This window comes from Argentina anserina, chromosome 3 (genome assembly GCF_933775445.1).
Source record: "Argentina anserina chromosome 3, drPotAnse1.1, whole genome shotgun sequence".
NCBI classification, from domain to species: domain Eukaryota; kingdom Viridiplantae; phylum Streptophyta; class Magnoliopsida; order Rosales; family Rosaceae; genus Argentina; species Argentina anserina.
The window spans coordinates 24447745-24466497 of record NC_065874.1 but is presented as its reverse complement, the minus strand read 5'-3'; the positions used below and the strand labels follow the sequence as shown (position 1 = coordinate 24466497).

Below are 18753 nucleotides of genomic sequence, written 5' to 3'. Positions count from 1 at the left end.
ACGCGCCGCTTTAAGCGGCGGTGTTCAACACCTCCACCACTCCTCCGATCGCCACAAAACAACCAAAAACAACAACAAATCAATCACATAACCCATCTATACCAATCCTCACCTCGATCAGACATCTGGATCGTCAAAAACGAAGTTGGAGAGCTCGAGATGCCGGCGGCCTTGCAGTTGAGCAGCGGCGGTACCTATCGCGGTTTTTGATCGCCGATCTTGTCACCGGTGGCACTAGGGGTGAGGAGAGATGATGGTGATGCAGTCCCAAGCCTTGGTCTCACCGGTGGAGCGTTTGGGCGACGGAGAATCGCGAGGTTTCGGGTGAGAGGGAGAGGAAGAAAGTGACAGTGAGAGGGAGAGGGAAGAGTGATCAGTGAGAGGGAGAGGGAGAGAGCGATCGGTGAGAGGGAGAGGGATTCGGGGAGGGCACGATCGGTGAGGGCGAGAGAGAACCGAGTGAGGGAGAGGAATCGAGGAGAAGGAGAGAGGAAGAGAGAGAGAGAGAGAGAGAGAGAGAGAGAGAGGATGCGGCGGAAAAGAAAGGGTTTCCTGTTATGGAAACCCTAGTTACAAAAATTTCCTTTTTATACTAGTTTCCAAATCGGAAATTAACTTCCGACGTGAATAACTTTCACGTAAGATGTCCGTTTCGAACGCGTCACATATCCACGAACTCGTATCAACGAGCTCTACAACTTCCGTGAAGAAAGTTTTCGAAACCGAGCAACGGATTAAAAGTCGATATAAATGTTCGGAAACGTAACGTTTTTCAAATTAAACGTTCCGATAACGTATCCGTTACTCGTTTCCTATCGTCGTAACCAATCACATCCATTCAAATTAAATTTCACAATTTTTTTAAAGAATTCAAATCCACTCAAATGTTGTTTGAAATTTAGGGTTATTACATATGCTCATTTCTATGGCTTGTAATTATTTCTTTAATAGTCTCAACATCATCTTCTTTAAACATTCCAAGGTTGAGTGCAACTAGAGGAGCACGTATTGCTCAAGCCCTGTCTACATATGACTCTTTTGAGTTAGAAACATTCTACTATACACAAACACTTGATCATTTCAACTTTAGGTATGATAGCTTCGCTACATTTCAACAAAGATACTTGATTAATTTCAAGCACTGGGGTGGCTCAAATACCAGTGCACCAATATTTGCTTATCTTGGTGCAGAAGAATCGTTGGATAGAGAATTATCTTTCCATGGGTTCTTACCTGATAACGCCAAACAGTTTCAAGCTCTCCAGATATATATAGAGGTAACACATATATATGGAAGAATTTAACGGTTTTCTTGTCGGACAGTTTGACAATTGGCATATTCATTATATAGATTTTGCTTTGGAATTACGTATTTAGACACATGGTCATTTTTAACTAAATTATCCCATCAGCACCGATACTATGGTAAATCAATCCCATTCGGATCAAGGGAAACTGCGTTTAAAAATGCAAGAACTCTTGGTTACTTCAACTCAGCTCAAGCTCTAGCAGATTGTGCAGAAATTCTCATACATGTAAAAAAGAAACTACATGCTGAACATTCTCCAATCATTGTTGTTGGTGGATCATATGGTGGAAGTGAGTGACTGCATATACAGTACACTTTTTCAATTATTCCGGCTATATATAGTTGTCACAATATTCAAATGTGTCTGTTTAATGAAGATAATGCACGTTTGATTTGTCCACAGTGCTTGCTTCATGGTTTCGGCTAAAGTATCCCCATGTAGCTCTTGGAGCTCTTGCCTCCTCAGCTCCAATTCTTTACTTTGATGAAATTGTTTCCCGAAAAAACGGATACTACTCTATTATCAGCAGAGATTTTCAAGTAACCATTTCTACGATCCAATATTACTAAAACGCTACATGTAGTACAGAAACTGCTAACCGTAAGGTCATAAAATGCATTAAATTGCAGGAAACCAGTGAGAGTTGCTACCAAACCATTAAAAAGTCCTGGTCTGAAATTGAGGAAATTGCTTCCAAGCCTAATGGTCTGTCGGTCCTCAGCAAGAAGTTCCATACTTGCAGGTGCATATCGTTGCTAACTTTTACGTTAATTTAAAATATTTATTCATGAGTACAAGTGTAGAACAACTAATTTCATCAGCTTGTCATATTCATTTGGTTTTCTTTAAATTTTCATGAATGGTTAGTACTAAGTCTTACTAATCCTGGATCATTTTGTCAATACTCTTTTGGTTTCTCGTTAAATTTAATTAGTCCCTTAGGTTCGTCGTCGGAGCTCGAAGACCATTTGGAGTTCATGTATATAGGGGCAGCTCAATATGATGCTCCACCAACATATCCGGTCACTGAAATCTGTGGCGCTATCGATGGAGTTTCTAGCAAAGACACTCTTGCCAAAATATTTGCAGGTCTTGTTGCTTATGAAGGAAAAAAGTCATGCTATGTCAACGATTATCAGCCAGGCAGTGAGAGCCTTGAAACAGTTCAGGGATGGGCATGGCAGGTAATTAACTGCATACACTCTGTCTTAATTACTTCATATATACATGTCATCAGTTTTGCTCAACTAAATAATAACGAAAAAAAAGCCATTTCAAGACAAGTAACCAAAGATTCTTGTTGATAGCTTTCTTAACTTCAAAACAAATCTGGAGAGCTAGCTAGATGTATAAATTTCGCATGAAGCTAGCTTAAGCTGTAAGTGCAAAACCCTAAGAACTTTCGTTCTAGAATCCCAGCTTTCAAATTCAGAACCCCAATATGATAATGTACGTGTAATTATGATGTACATATATTACTGACCGATCAACTGGTTTGCATGACATGTGTATTACTGTATTATACAGATATGTAGTGAAATGGTGATGCCCATAGGCAATGGTAACAACAACACAATGTTACCTCCTGCTCCTTTCGATCTGAAACAGTACATAGCTGAGTGCAAGGCGGAATATGGTGTCCCTCCTCGCCCTCACTGGGTTACTACCTACTATGGCGGGCATGTATGATGAACTGATCGATCGATTTTCAAATTCTGAAAGCATTCTGAACAAAATTGATGATAGTTTGACGGTTTCTGAAAATTTGAAAATTCTTCCAAATTAACAGGATATCAGACTCGCTCTTCATAGGTTTGCTAGCAACATCATCTTCTCCAATGGTCTAAGAGATCCTTACAGTGGTGGCGGGTGAGCAAAATACAAATCAGTTCATTTTCTATTGCCTTTTCTTTTCACCAATTCCTGCTTTCCCTCGAACAAATCTAATAAGTATTTACTTTCATCAAGGGTGTTGCACGACATATCAGATACTGTCCTCGCAGTCACTACAACGAAAGGTAAGAAAATCATCGAGCAGATTCTATCGTAGTTTAACTGGGTATGCGGCTAGTGAGTCCTTAAAAGGTTTTACCATGGGATGCTTGTAAACACTTAAATGATGTTATGATGAATGTTATGTTCGACAGAGTCGACACTAGCATTTGATCATAGCTAGCTAGCATAATTGTAGACGCCAAATTGACAATCAAACGTTCATGCTTATTCGTGTTAATGAGAACTAAAACTTACTATGCAGGGTCGCATTGCTTGGACTTACTTCGTGCGAACCACACTACGGATCCAGCGTGGTTGGTCAATCAACGTAAAACAGAAGTCAGGATCATCAAAGGGTGGATGCTGAAGTATTATGCTGACCTTCAGGCTTTCAAATAATCACTTCATCAGATTGGAAAACTAAGTAATAATAGTAATACCACTTCATTTAAAGGCACAGAAGTGTAACATGGCAAAAACACAATAATAATACACTTCAAATAATAAAGGCACAGACATGATGAATGAATGATGGTAAGGATAATAAGGATGAGTGTAAATAACTTGATGTGGCCATAGTTAAAGTCTAGACCGGAAAGATTGGTCGATTGATCCGACCTATCCCTTGATCGAAATTGCGACTTTTATGTTTTGATGTAAAAATAAAATCAAACTCGTTTCTCATAGAAAAATAACGCCAATGTGCTCAATCATGTGAATGCAAAGATAGAGAGAATTACGTACATTAAGTAGAGTTTTATTTTTAACTTGGCATCAATTTCTTGGTCAATTAGTGACCGATCGAACACTAGTTCATTGGTCTATTTAGACTATATGACACTAACTGATATAAAACACTAATCAGTGTAATCTCTGTGGAGGATTCTTGGATTTTTTCCAACTGTGTCATGGTGCATATCAACATCGAGCCTATCATGAAGAATTAGACCTAGACGTTTGATTTTTCGAACGACTTGAAGTTTTGACGATTCAGGTGCCACCAAGCAACAACGAAATGACGATACTAGCCACGCCGGGGCGAGATAAGGGTGGGCACATGACGGGATGAGACGGGACGGAGCTCATCCCACGTCCCGTCCCACTCTTTTGAATCGGGACGGGACGAGGGTTTTTAAGAATGTATCCCACTCGGGATTAATCCCGGTTGGGACGAGACGGGATCAGGACGGGACGGGACAAATCCCATCTTCCTATGAAGTTAAATAAAATGTAACGACCCCAAAATTTCGAGCATAAAAACTCAAATTTCGAAGTCGTGAAACACTAAAACAATCTCAATGAATCGAAATCATTTTAAATGCCACAGCGGATCATTATTGAGTTCACAATACAACTCAGACAAACCAATTATTACAAACCAAATTTATAATTCAAATTACATAAAATGGAAATGTAATAATCCTCCCAATCTCTCACAAAAACCCACAAATAAATCCTCACAAGTTCTCACACAACTCCACAATAAAAACCTCACCACAAGTTGGAAAATGAACGACTTCGAGTCTTCAGAGTTGTCCTTCGATTTCTACTAATTGACACCTGCGGAATTATCCCATACACCATTGAATTGGTGCACCGGGATTGTAAACACAAACCCGGTAAGCTTTACAGCTCGTATGAGTAAAATAAAAATATAACTCGCATATCAATATATACGAAAATCCACAAATCAACAAATATAAATGCACTCATGAGTCAATGGACGTCCCATCTGGTTGTCCCAAAAAAAAATGAAAATGAAAGTGCTCATGAGAAATTGGGCAACCCCTCTGTTTACCCAAATGCATTTATAATACGGGTACTAATGAACGCTGTGTAATAACCCGGATTTTTTGGAACTATTTATCGAGTATTTTCAATTGTTAAATTTGTGAAATTAATTCAAACGACAAATTAGGGTTCGCGACATTTCGAAACGAAAACGGAAACGTTCTCGGAACGTTTAAATAGAAAAACGTTACGTTTACGCAACGTATATATCGATTTTTATTCCGTCGCTTGGTTGCGAAAACTTCCTTCACGAAAGTTTAAGGGCTCGTCGATACGAGTTCGTGGATAAGTGACGCGTTCTAATCAGACGTTGTATGTAAAAGTTTTTAACGATAGAAGTTGTTTCCGATTTTAGAAACTGGTATAAATAGATAAGTAGTGGAGTTAGGGTTTCCATTTCTCGAAACCCTCACCCCGGACCTCCCTCCACTTTCTCTCTCTTCTCTCTCGCTCTCTCCCCGATTTTTCCCCCTCCCTCATAAACTTTGCCGGCGATCTCACAGACCCACCGTCCGTGTCACACACCGCCACACTCAAAAGCCTCGCATGGCCCTCCTCGTCAAACCCTGAGAAGATCGTATCCTCCCTCGTCGCCGTTCGCCGCGCCGATGCACCCCCGTCCTCTGCAAAAAACCCACCGTCATTCAAGCTCTTCTCCGACGAAACTAGGGTTCAGCACAGGTGCGCCTCCATCACTCCTCAACCCCTGCAACACGTACGATCGAAGGGGGGACGTGACGACACACCTTCTCGAGAAATCGACACGATCGACAACTCATCTCACTTCGGCAACGAATTCGGCGGTTCAAGCTTCGAATTGAGGTGAGGGTTTGTATAATGTGATTGTTGTGATGCTTCGTGTGAATTTTTGGATGATTTGTAGTTGAGATTATGGAGATCGGAGGAGGATTGAAGGAGAGGGGTTACCGCCACCTTAGGCGGCGCGTGTGGGTGCGTGGAGATGGTAGGAGGCGGCGTGAGGCCGTGGGCAGGAGAGGGGAGGAAATTAGAAGGGTTTTGGGGCGGCGGTGGCGTGCTACGCGCCGGCCTTAGGCTCGGCGCGTGTGCCCCATGCGCTGCCGCAGTGAGTGGCATGTGAGCACCACGCGCGGGCTGCCGAAAGTGGCGCGTATACCCCACGCACCGCCACGTGCGGCGGTGCCTGAACAGTGAATCGACACAATAAATTGTAAAAATTTATTTTACGACGGTGAATGTAAAAAGGTGATTTACGAACAGTAAATGTAAATATAAATTACTTTCAGTAAATGTAAAAAGTAATTTCGGAAGGGTAAATCAGTAATTAATATTTACTGAGACAGTATTTACATTTTGAATAGTATTCATACGTACAGAAATACTTAAACAGTATGTATACGTACAAGAATACGTAATTGATGTGTATGTGTACAGAAATACATGAATAGTAACCGTGTGATCAGTAATTTCGTAAAACCAGAAATTGCTGAACAGTAACTTATTATTACTGTTTCGGCATTTAAGGTTTACGAAACGTTTCTAAATTCTTTTCTTATTTTTTCAAGGTGATCGATAAATCAAGGAAATGAATTACTTTCGGAAATTGTGGAATTACGCTCGAGTTGATAAGGTGAGTAAAATCTCACATATTTACGAATCTACCCTTGCGAAGATTCAAGATTTTGCAGAATTTTTAAGAATGGAATATGACATATGATATAGTGGATTATGTATATATTGTATAAATGGTAAATAGGTACATATATATATAGTTTGCTGACTAGAGCTCTAACTATATCGTAACTTTCGCCCGGCCAAAGGCTAGGTTCCGACATGCCAAACACGTCCGAAGACTGGTCCGAAGACATAAACACGTCCGAAGACAAAAATCACATCCAAAGACTGGTCCAAAGACATAAACATGTCCGAAGACAAAAATCACGTCCGAAGACAAAACTCGTCCGAAGACAAAATGTTTTAACAAACTCCTTGTTAAAACCACATACAATAATCATCACCTCATATTGTACAAATTAACTCGACATGCTCAATATATAATTTTCGTCATCAAAATGACATATTCACAATAAATTCATAACAGTATATAATATAGCAAACTATATATATATATATCTATCTATTTACCATTTATACAAATATATATAATCCGCTATATCATATACATGTCGTATTTCAATATTTAAAACTCTTGCAAAATCTTGAATCTCCGCAAGGGTATATTCGTAAATATGTGAGATTTTACTCACCTTATCAACTCAAGTGTAATTCCACAATTTCCGAAAGTAATTCATTTCCTTGATTTATCGATCACCTTGAAAAGATAAGAAAAGAATTTAGAATCGTTTCGTAAACCTTAAATGCCGAAACAGTAATCATAAGTTACTATTCAGTAATTTCTGGTTTTACGAAATTATTGTTCACATATTTACTATTCATGTATTTATGTACGAATACACATCAATTACGTATCCCTATACATATACATACTGTTTACGTATTTATGTACGTATGAATACTATTCAAATGTAAATACTGTCTCAGTAAATATTAATTACTTATTTACCCTTTTGAAATTACTTTTTACATTTACTGAAAGTAATTTCTATTTACATTTACCGTACGTAAAATAAATTTACATTTACAGTATGTAAATCAGCTTTGTACATTCACCGTCGTAAAAATAAATTTTACAAATTACTATGTCGAATCACTGTTCACGCGCCGCCGCACATGGCGGCGCATGGGGTACACGCGCCACTCACTGTGGCAGCGCGTAGCACGCCACCGCCGCCCCAAAACCTTTCTCCTTTCCTCCCCTCTCCTCCCCACGGCCTCACGTTGCCTCCTACCCCCTCCACGCACCTACACGCGCCGCCTAAGGCGGCAGTACCCTCTCCCTCCTCCTCCCTCTCCGATCTCCACCAAATCAAGCCAAAATAACCAAAAATCCACAACCAATCCATCAATTACATCAATTCATACCTTAATCGAAGTTAAGAACTCTGATTTGGCACTGGAAGAGCTCGGATCGCCGGTGGTGTTTCGATTCCTCGGGGAGGACTTGAATCGTGCGGTTTTGCCCCTAAGTTGATAGCAGAGGGCTCCAAGGGCGAGGATCGGCGTCGTGATGCTCTCCTCCGTGCCCTTGTGTCACCGAAGGTGGTGCTCGACGGTGGCGATGAAGTTCGCGGTCTCGGGTTGGAGCGCAGAGGCTCACGGCGTCGCGAGGAGGTGCGTCGACCTCAGGGTCGACTACGGAGGGTCGCACGACGCTTCCTGGGACGGCGGTGTATGTCACAGAGGCCGGAGCTCGTCGGATCGTGGCGGAGGAATTTCCGAAGGAGAGAGAGAGATATCGGGGAGAGAGAAGGGAGGGAGGCAGAAAGAGAGGAGAGAGTGAGGGGTTTCCAATTTTGGAAACCCTAAACTGAAACAATTCAATTATATACTCGTTTTCAAAATTGGAAACTAACTTCCGATGTTAATAACTTTCACGTACGACGTCCGATTCGAACGCGTGACGTGTCCACAAACTCGTATCGACGAGCTCTACAATTTTCATGAAGGGAGTTTTCGCAACCGAGCGACTGAATAAAAGTCAATATACAAATTGCGGAAATGTAACGTTTTTCTAAATAAGTGTTCCGAAAACGTTTCTGTTCTTGTTTCGTTATACTGCAAACAATCCAAATTTCATTTTAAATAAATTTCACAACTTTTAGAAATTAAACAAACCAAACATAATTCCGAAAAATCGGGTTATTACATAAAAACTAATATTTTTACTTTTTCATTAACAAAGTAACATTCAATAATGAAATTTTAACAAAAAAAATATATTATGTTCAAAATATTATAATTTACTATTATTATTTGAGTTGATATAATTTTGGAGTTATTAAGAACATAAATTAGTTTCATTTTGATACAAATATATAAGAATTTTTAAGTTTTCATTAAAGGTGGGACGAGACGGGACGGAGCGAGATATAAATTATTCATCACACGTCTCATTCCACTATTATGAAACGGGACGAGATCGGAACGTGACGAATGTTTTAGACCTTCATCTCGTCTCGTCCTTATGAATTTCGGGCCGGTATCGAAACGGGATCGAGATTTCTGTTTTTGATGCTCACCCCTAAAACGAACCCCTCAACTCCCTGAGACCCTTCCGTGACTTCCGTCATTTCCCCCTCACGAAGACAAAAGACTAGGAGAGAGAAAGAAAGATAAGCTGTATCAACTCTCAACTGAACTCCATCTTCGAAAACAGAGAGAGAGAGAGAGAGAGAGAGAGAGAGAGAGAGAGGAGAATGGCGACAGAACAAGAGATATCGGAAGCTTTAGAAGCCCTGATCCACGCCTCAACACCCAACGCGCCGACCTTCGCGACCCTAAACGACGTCGTGCAACAGCTCCAATCCAAGCTCGGCGGCCACGACCTCTCCCACAAGGCCGACTTCATCCGCTCCCAGATCCACTACCTCCTCCGCTCCCAACCGCCGCCTCACCACTCTCCCAAAGACCATTTTTCCCTCCAACAAAACCCCAATTACCACCCGGCTCCCTCCTCCGCCTTCCAGACCTTCCCTGCTAATTCCCAGCCTCAGCTTTCTTCTCCCGAGCCCGAGCCCGAGCCCAGCTCCACTCCTGTACCCGCATCCGACCCCCCTAAAGATGGGTACGTTTCTCTCTCTCTCTCTCTCTCTCTCTCTTCTACTAATTTTTGTCCTAATTTGCTGCTCAGAAAATTAGAGAGCAATTAAGAAAATTAGAAAGCTTAATTTTACGTGTAACCAAGTCCATTTCCTTCAAAAGTTTGCTGCACATTGTTATTTGGTCGGGAAATATGAGCAGGGCTACATTTTTATGTTGCATATTAAGTTCCTATAGTGGATTAGTGGTGACATGTTTAGTTGTATTTTCCTTCATTTTTTGGGTTAATTATTTTGTTCTTTCATGAATATTAATCAGATATTTAGATTGAGGCATTTATCTTGTTAGGGGCTTAGTCTCATATTTTTGTGTAGTCAGCTCCATCTTTTTCTGATATTTAGTTACAGGTTGAACAATAGGTCTTGATTAGAAAGCAGATCAATTTGCCCTGTATGTGAACCAAGTCAATTATTCCTTTTTCTAGCTCTTATGCTATTCATATGCTACTAGAACAACCAAAGCTTGAAACTTGGTGGAGATTGATGAAGTTTATGTGAAATATGTTTTGGGTTTACGACGTAGAATGATGCTTTTGCCAATGTTGTTGTGCTGGTATATTTGTGTATGTTAGTAATTTTGATGTGTGGGCATTTTGTCATGACCTGCACCATGTAGACCTAAACCTAAGAGAAAAGGAGGTCCAGGGGGTCTAAACAAACTTTGCGGTGTTTCGCCTGAACTCCAGGTCATTGTTGGCCATCCAACTCTTCCAAGGACTGAGGTTGAAGCTCATCCCTTATTGCTATGTATCTGAATTTTTTTGTTATCTTCTGGGAATTTTGATTTGCTTATGTATTAATTTTTACACGTTGAGTTCAGATTGTGAAGCAACTATGGGCTTACATAAGAAAACACAATCTCCAAGACCCTGGTAACAAGAGGAAAATTATTTGCAATGATGAGCTGCGGTTGGTTTTCGAGACAGACTGTACTGACATGTTTAAGATGAACAAGTTGCTGGCCAAACATATCATTGCACTCGAACCTTCAAGTATGTATTTGGTGAAACAGTTTCCTCTTCTTGTGTGTTGCCCACACATTTGTGTTTCTATGTTATATGATATGTTTGTAAAATTGGAGGCCTATCTAAGGACTTGGTGTCTTGGTTCTGTCAGAACAGCCAGTCCCCAAGAAGGCCAAGGTTGCGGCAGACTCCGGAACAAAGAGTTCTCTGTCAGGCCCCCCTTTAATAATATCTGAAGCGCTTGCAAAGTTTTTTGGTGTTGGTATGAGGGAGATGCTCCAAACTGAGGTTTTGCAACGAATATGGGAATATATAAAGGTCAACCGTCTGGAGGTAGGTTCAGTCCCCTGCTCTTGCCCTCCAATGAAAGAACAAAAATACAATTATTAATTTTTCTATTAGCTCATTCGTCATTTATAAAATGTATGGTTTAAGTAGGTAACAGTATCTCAATCTTTGTCTCATGTCTGTAGTCGGCCTCAGTGGTTCTGTAGTATCAGTTTGTTCATCTTATAAGTCTGACACAAAAAAAAAGAAGCAATCTTTCAGTTTTTATCTCATAATGGTGATTTTCAGCTAGGTTCTTGGATGCCTGCACTGATTTTATATAATGGATGTAGCAAGACCTTAGCTGAACTTTTTGAATCATCTGTACTGATTTTGTATATCAAATGTACCTAATACATTGTGTCACTCAGCATCATTACACGTACTCTGAGCATTTATAGATACGAACGCATCACTTGACATTAAAATGTTGTCCATGATTGATTTCAGGCTTAGTTATGAATCTTCTGTTGGCCTATTCTTATCCTGTAATTGTTTGAAACATTATGAGTTCAGAAAGTATCAACTGTTGCGATTTTGGGTATTTACATTTTTCTTCTCCCGTCTTTATGTACATCACCAGGATCCTTTAAATCCAATGGCTATTCTATGTGATGCAAAGCTTCAAGATCTCTTCGGTTGTGAAAGCATCTCTGCATTGGGAATACCCGAAGTGTTGGCACGGAATCACATATTCAGGAGATCATGATAGGTCCGTAAATTTGGTTCTCATTTTTTTCTTGTCATAACTTGGTGTTCATGTGTTTGTTTATTTTTGGTATCCTCAAGCAAGTTCCTGATGTTAAGTTTTTTGTAGTTTTCTTTGTCATGTTCTTTTTTCACATAATGTAGGTAGCCACATTGCTGCCCCCCCCCCCCCCCCCCCCCCCCACTAGTTGTGAGAGTATAATTAAACAGGGGTTCACATTTTATGTTGTGTACTGGGAAGTGAATATTTCTCACTTTCCAATTTTTTGAACATATTAAGTTCTTCGTATAATATGTTGTAGCTTCATTTCTTTAAGAGGCTGTAAGGTTTGGTTTGACACTGATATGGACAACTAGTTGTCATAATTATCTGATCCAGCCTTCCATTTCGTTAAGATTTGAGCCTAATTTTACCGAAGTCATTACTTTTCTTATTAGTTTAGAACATGCAGTTGACACATTGCCGCTGTTGCTTTGCAGTTCTAGGTCTACGATGTGGTAACTTATGTGCCAATGTTGGAGAAACTAAGATAGTTCTTGATGTCATGTACCCTCTTTGAGCTTGTATGTACGTCAGATTCTTAGCTGTTGTGTGTAAAGTAATGGACAATGATATTGCACTATGACTTCATGGTGGTTCTTATTTCGAAATGGCCCCATGATTGTTATGACTTGGCCTGTTAGGGTAGAATGAGCTGCTAAAGCTCATGGAGTTTCTAACAAAGCTGTGTAATATAGGAGCCGTAGAAAATAAAAGCTAATGTAAGATGACTTCTTCTCAGTAATGAAATTGTTTGTTTAATTAGCATTTGATGCTTACGTTCAAGCTTTCGCTTTGGACTACATATATGAAATGCTTATTCATGCATGTAGGGGTTGACGCTATTGATTTCATCTATCAAGTATGGACATGTATAGCATAGTTCAATTTTTCCTCACTTTAATTTTCATTTGTTTTGGCTCCCGTGACTAAAGTAAAACAAGAATTTGCAATAGAAAAACTAACAAGTATTAGTGAGAGATCCAGAAATGGGTTGATTGATCAAACCCTCTTTTGTTCTTTGTTGTGCATCTTCTGTCCCGTGACTGAGTTCCTAACAACTAGGCTCACATGGCAAACATAGCTTTGCCAGAGAAAGATTAAAAATCAGGATCTGTCTGTTATAAATAAACTTCCAGGTTAAGTACTTCTTAACAAGCTTAGTCAAGCATAACTAGGAAACAATGGCAAGGTCTAGTGGAGCTTTGTGGCAATGGGTGATGGTAGTTCTGTTGATTACACTGCTGGAGGGAACCCATGCTGTTTCGATATGCAAGATTGACTCTGCGCAGCTCAACTATTGCCGTCCGGCAGTGAGCGGCAAGTCACCGACTCCGCCATCTAAGAAGTGTTGTGGTGTTGTGCGCCATGCCGACTTGCCCTGCCTGTGCAACTTCAAGGCTGTGCTACCTTCCCTTGGAATCGACCCTGCACGAGCAATGGCATTGCCTAAGAAATGTGGCATGAAAACACCACCAGCATGCGGTAAGATGCCATATATTATTTGATAATGTTCTTGAATAATACGATCTTAGTATTATACTTGTGTTCATTCGTTCTTGTTTTGTTGCAGTGGCTTGAAGCACTTCGGTTGCAAGGACAAAAACAATTGAGACCCTACAACAGTACTGCTTCCCTGTTTTTGTGTGGTTCTTTAGGCATGACCATGTTTTATATTGTTCTCTGCAAAAAACATGTATGTAATCCTTTCTTAAAGACATGTACGTGATACCCTGATTTATTTCTGTATTTGCTGAATGTAATGGTTAAGCGTCAACTTTCCCAGTTCTCCTGTTGTTGGAATGATAATAAGTTAATAACATAGTTGTCAAATGAAACGGAAAGAAACAAGGCATGAAACAAGTTATTTGCCTGCGGTTGAATAGTAGTAGAAAGTCCATCTGGTTGGTTATAGTTCCAACTTGAATGTCTATGAACAGCGGTCCACCGTTTGGCAGTTACATTCATCTGTATTAGTCTCAGGCAGATATAGTCCCTAGTTTGGTAATTGGTAGTAACATAAAGCTGTAATAGAGCCTCAGGCAGAGAGATAATCCCCAGTTCTGTACACATTACATTAGCAGCTAACACCAGATACGCCGAGCACTTCAGCATAATATGGTCAAAGCAGGAGATTTACACTTGCTTGGTGCTAGAAATTAAGCAAAATTGTTGATCTGCCACTTCTATCATAAAAAAAACTGCCCTCTTATACTTTGAACTGATCCCCTCGATTTACTTATTGATGAAATTGCACATCTAACATGTAGACTGGTCACTTACTGGCCCGCCAAATAGAGGTCTCATATAGGCGTCATCGAACCTTCTCCAGTAGGAATGTATTGTGTACACAGGCCTCTCCATCAACATAGACAAGTTATCCTTTGCGCGACTTATATTGGTAGCAGCTGATTCATCGAATGAGAGCAAGGGCAGATTCATATCCTCCCCGACGTCCTTTGACTCTTTGCGACTGATGGGGATTGCTCCAGCATGGGGAAGCAGATAATTTATAAGAGGCTTTGTCAGAAAGCCAAAGACCTGGAATGAATTGACATTAAAATAAACACCTAGATAGGTAGAGAACTCATGCTTAACATGTATGGAAAAAAAAAACAATAGCAATAGGAAAACAACTTGCATACCACAGTACTGAAGAGGACGACTATTATTGTATTTGTTATCATCATGGCATTCGTTGGATCCAATGTGACACCAGACCTTGTGAACTACACGAATTGAGAGAAATTCATAGTGACATAATGAGAACAGTCATTTGCAGAAGTAATTATATTCAAGTAGAAGTGTGATAGAAAGAGGTACACATGCCTGTTTGAAAGCCAAAGCAATGGACACAGCTCCTCTTATTAGCCCAGCCCACCATATGATTACCTGCATTGAACATCAGGTCAACAGCAAACGATCATGAACCATTGTAACCAATATCAAAAGGTTATGTGGCTAACTAGAAGACACTGACTTGGTGTTTGAGTGCGAGTGAACTTCTTCTTGAGGCTCGTCTATTCATGTAATTGGAGAAAGCAGCGAGAGGGAATACAAATGCAGCACGTCCAAGCAATATTAGTAAAAGTGTCGTACTATAGATGCCCATTGAAGCCCCAAAACTGCAAGAATAAAAGGTTCGGCATTAATTTGTATAGTACACCAGTACTTGCTTATACTTAACAGCATCAAATCAATCAAGCTTAATTTAATCTCCACGCTTTTTCGACACCACCATACTGTGTTTTAAACATAAAAAGTTCAGTTTTCTGAGTTCTTTTACAGAATACTGTACTGATATGAAATATGAAATAGTGAAAAACCAAGAGACTGGGACAGAGACAGACTGATATTAGTGACTTCAATTCTGGATATAAAGCATCCAAGCCAGAGATCAGTACCTCAACTTAGTTAACCTCCACTTCTCAATGTCAAGAGCATCCATTCCAACATACAGAAATATGAATGTTTCTGCAATAAACGACATCATCGCGAACACATGCCTAAAAAGAAAAACAGAAGACCAGTAACGATGAAGTAGTATTCGCAAACTGATATATTCAATTAAACAAAGATACAAAACTAATAGTTATTCGACATTCCAACAAAATCTGTCCATACATGCCTGGTTGTGATTCTTGAACTTTCAGTGATATTATGCCAGGCATAGTGTGACATGACAATCCCACAAAAGAAAACTGTGAGAATTCCACTCAGGTCTAAAAGCTGCATGTCAAGTAAGTTAAGGATGTTTTCAGCTAAATAGTGAATGATACCAAGAATCCATGTATATTTCTTCACAAAATAAGAAACGACTGTAAGTACTTCAAGTATACTAACATGTGGATAATTTTTGTCATAAAGAATTCTAATGGTCTAATGGGCACGACTAAGACAGATACACAGCTAGTACCTTACCTCAGCCACCATGTAAGACAGATATGCCATCAGAACCACTAAAGAAATCTCCCGAATGCTTGAATGCCTGTACAAGAATTTTTTTAAATTGGATTCACACAAAATCTACTTTATACTTCTTATATGAACAAACTACTAACTGGCTGACCTTCCAAAGCTTAAGGTTTTAAGTGAATATGCTGTCATAAGTCCGAACTGAAAATTGGACAAGAACGAACAGTCACCAAATGCTATGATTTTGGGACCAAGTAAATTAGCATAATATAATGCGTATGTAATGCCTAGCAAGAACAAAGTCATTGGTTGCATAGTAGTTCCATGTTGCACACGTCATATTATACTTACTGCAACTCCAAGCGCAGTGCTTGTTGAGAACAGGTAAAGGAAATCTCCAATGACACGCAGTCCAATCTTGCTATTGAGTTTATTAACATTAATCTTCTGAACTGCATTGAATAGAACAACTGATGTTGCATCATTCACCACTCCTTCCCCAAAGACTAAGCTGTACAGTAAAGGTGTTTCGTCTTGATGTAGAACCTACATTTGGATATTATACCTCAGCACATCCAAATATGGGAGCAGCTTGCCCAAATTAAATGAAAGAGAACATCTAAAACATGACAAACCTGCAGCGTACAGACTGTATCAGTTGATGAAAATATTGTTCCTACAACTGTTTCAAAAAGAAAGATCCATGTACAACCATAAGTTATCAGAAAGATTATATCATTACACAAAGCTTATCAGTAGCTGTTCATGTCCTGTACTCGCAAGATGATTCTGAGTTCTCACCGAGATAGTCTCGTGCACTCAGGCCAAGGAAACCCAACTTAGGAAATAGGAACCAGGCACCTAAGGTGAAAAGTATTATGCAGAGATATTTTAGAAGATAATTTCACAAAACCATAACAACTCAGTGTACAATCAGAAGTACGAAAAAACAAGAGGAAATGACGATAAAATTCTATAAACATCTACATATTATTACCAGCTGTTATGACTAACGTCGAAATGAAAACGCCAATCACCCCAAACAACATGATGGTTAAGAAATTTTGAAAGAACTGTTTCTTCTTGACCTGAAACCTGGTATGGTCAGTAAACCCGTTAAGCAAATATCTCCAACGAAACCAACAAGAAAATATGGGATCATAAGCCTTAAGGAAGCGGAAATTACCCTGCATTAAATATAATAGGCGGCAGGAGATAAATAAAGAACAACTCTTCACTAAATGTCAGAATGCGAGAACTTTCCCCCTTGCTCACCAGCAAGATTATGGTTCCGGTTAGAAATCCCTGATTGCAAAATGAATTCAATATACATCATTACGCACTACTACTTATATACTTGCCAATTATCCAAATGCAAATTCAATGCCTTGTATAGTTTCATCATCTAAATGGTAGAAATAATGGCACTAATATTTTTCCAGAGCGTTTATGCTAAAGACTAGTTCAATCCATATAATAATCTAATAAGATCAAGTACAGTAGAGGATCATTCAACATCATATAAGCATTTCATGACCTTGGTATTTTATGACATTAAACAAAAGGGGGGTTCTAACTAAAATTGTTGCATGTTGGAGCTCATTCTAAGAACACCGATCGAGTTTCTACCTAGATATAGCACTAACATGTCCAATAATGCTATATGAAGTCATGAACCCACAGAAAAAATAAGCCTAGCTTCACAAGACAAAATCTGACAAAAAATTAGAGACAGAGGTGAAGAAGGTTTACGATGAAAATGGCGGTGATGGATTCATTAACCCATCGGTTTTCCTCGAACAAGTGTCCGACGACCAAGCAAACACAGAGAACCGCCACAAAAAGTGAGATTGGTATCACCTGAGCATGGTCATGTGCTAAGTTCTTTGCGAAATCATACATTTCTCCCATCATCGTTTTACTTAATATGCAGAAAGCACCTCCGGCAATCCACAAGGCTAGCTACGTCGTATAGGTGTAACCTTATATCGACTGGTTGCAGAAAACAGTGAGCTGAGAGAAAGGGTTTGTGGTGTTAGAAGGATGGGTTGACACGTGTGGGAGCTGCATGGCGAATTGACACGTGTATAACTATTTTAGGATCAAGCTAGGGAATTGCAGATGTGAAAGCAGCAGCATGGAATGTCGTTTTGCTCTGAAGCATGCGTAATATGGCCCTGAATCCGAGCTATAGATCATAGCCGGAGTAATAAGTAACTGGAAAATATTTTAGTGTCATAATAAAGCGTCAGATTCGGCGCTACAATCATATGTCACATTTCACATAATATTATCATGCCAATAATTATAATAGTCATAAAATGTCATTTTTAAATAAAAAGACGATCATATCTATGTTAATTCAACGACTCTAAATTATTATAAAAATATAATGTAATTAACTTTTTATTGATATTTTACAGAAGTATGCTTTTATATATATGTGTGTGTGTGTGTGTGCACCCGTAAAACTTATTTTCAAAATAAAAGTATTTCATCCGTGAAAAATATAGACATGTGTGTGTGAAAAATATATTTTAAAATAAAACTATTTTTGTCCTAAATTATTTTTTTCAAATATATATGATAAATTTCGGCCATATGATAATTGTCGGCGAGTATTAATTTTCATGGAAAAAAATAATTTATTACCTTACATGTCCCATAAAATCTAATAAATTGTCATAAGATTATAATGTTGTTTTCATCACTTATAAGGTAATTTTTTGAACAAATATCGTAAAATAATTTTCGAATAAATGTAATAAGGTAACTAAATATGTTTGGAGTTTAATTTATATTTACAAAATATGGTATCTGTATTATGTCCATGAAAATATTTCTTTTTTTTTTAAGAAAATATTTCTTAATTTAATAATCATAATGAATACATATTAAAGTATTAAACAAGGATAAAATTATCTTTTTGTTTAAAAATGACATTTTATGACTATTTTAATTACTGACGTGGCAAGGTGTTGGTT

The 18753-nt window shown here is 39.0% G+C and overlaps 4 protein-coding genes across 4 annotated transcripts; 3 read left to right on the top strand and 1 right to left on the bottom strand.

The window, feature by feature from the left end:
• The first annotated feature begins 253 nt into the window (after positions 1–253).
• On the top strand, positions 254–3788 carry LOC126787304 (uncharacterized). Its single transcript, XM_050513212.1, has 10 exons — positions 254–277; positions 903–1277; positions 1413–1599; positions 1713–1849; positions 1940–2052; positions 2245–2494; positions 2838–2993; positions 3100–3179; positions 3279–3328; positions 3568–3788. Exons 1-10 carry the CDS (start codon positions 254–256, stop codon positions 3702–3704), a joined length of 1509 nt encoding a protein of 502 aa, XP_050369169.1. The 3' UTR covers positions 3705–3788.
• Positions 3789–9360: 5572 nt separating this feature from the next.
• Positions 9361–12586, top strand: LOC126786600 (uncharacterized). The gene is made up of 6 exons (XM_050512457.1): positions 9361–9780; positions 10431–10536; positions 10635–10806; positions 10931–11112; positions 11690–11818; positions 12295–12586. The coding sequence occupies exons 1-5, from the start codon at positions 9413–9415 to the stop codon at positions 11813–11815; spliced, it is 954 nt and encodes a 317-aa protein (XP_050368414.1). The 5' UTR covers positions 9361–9412; the 3' UTR covers positions 11816–11818; positions 12295–12586.
• Positions 12587–12900: 314 nt separating this feature from the next.
• Positions 12901–13739, top strand: LOC126786601 (putative lipid-transfer protein DIR1). The gene is made up of 2 exons (XM_050512458.1): positions 12901–13339; positions 13428–13739. Exons 1-2 carry the CDS (start codon positions 13039–13041, stop codon positions 13433–13435), a joined length of 309 nt encoding a protein of 102 aa, XP_050368415.1. The 5' UTR covers positions 12901–13038; the 3' UTR covers positions 13436–13739.
• A 374-nt stretch (positions 13740–14113) lies between these two features.
• On the bottom strand, positions 14114–17680 carry LOC126786320 (sodium/hydrogen exchanger 4). Its single transcript, XM_050512105.1, has 14 exons — positions 17522–17680; positions 16956–17074; positions 16767–16864; positions 16571–16630; positions 16405–16451; positions 16121–16315; positions 15924–15970; positions 15776–15842; positions 15483–15583; positions 15259–15360; positions 14835–14979; positions 14684–14746; positions 14500–14583; positions 14114–14395 (listed from the first exon to the last, which is right to left on the bottom strand). The coding sequence occupies exons 1-14, from the start codon at positions 17678–17680 to the stop codon at positions 14114–14116; spliced, it is 1569 nt and encodes a 522-aa protein (XP_050368062.1).
• Between the last annotated feature and the right edge of the window lie 1073 nt (positions 17681–18753).

Excerpts from the sequence above, each read along its gene's own strand:
- LOC126787304 (XM_050513212.1), top strand. The coding sequence starts at position 254 with ATGGTGATGCAGTCCCAAGCCTTG. Across the intron at positions 2,495-2,837 it reads TTCAGGGATGGGCATGGCAG|ATATGTAGTGAAATGGTGAT; the intron begins GTAATTAACTGC and ends TGTATTATACAG. Across the intron at positions 2,994-3,099 it reads CTACCTACTATGGCGGGCAT|GATATCAGACTCGCTCTTCA; the intron begins GTATGATGAACT and ends CCAAATTAACAG.
- LOC126786600 (XM_050512457.1), top strand. The coding sequence starts at position 9,413 with ATGGCGACAGAACAAGAGATATCGGAAGCTTTAGAAGCCCTGATCCAC. Across the intron at positions 10,537-10,634 it reads CAACTCTTCCAAGGACTGAG|ATTGTGAAGCAACTATGGGC; the intron begins GTTGAAGCTCAT and ends CGTTGAGTTCAG. Across the intron at positions 11,113-11,689 it reads TAAAGGTCAACCGTCTGGAG|GATCCTTTAAATCCAATGGC; the intron begins GTAGGTTCAGTC and ends GTACATCACCAG.
- LOC126786601 (XM_050512458.1), top strand. The coding sequence starts at position 13,039 with ATGGCAAGGTCTAGTGGAGCTTTGTGGCAATGGGTGATGGTAGTTCTG.
- LOC126786320 (XM_050512105.1), bottom strand. The coding sequence starts at position 17,680 with ATGGGAGAAATGTATGATTTCGCAAAGAACTTAGCACATGACCATGCT. Across the intron at positions 17,075-17,521 it reads CCATCACCGCCATTTTCATC|GGATTTCTAACCGGAACCAT; the intron begins GTAAACCTTCTT and ends TTTTGCAATCAG. Across the intron at positions 14,396-14,499 it reads TCGTCCTCTTCAGTACTGTG|GTCTTTGGCTTTCTGACAAA; the intron begins GTATGCAAGTTG and ends AATTCATTCCAG.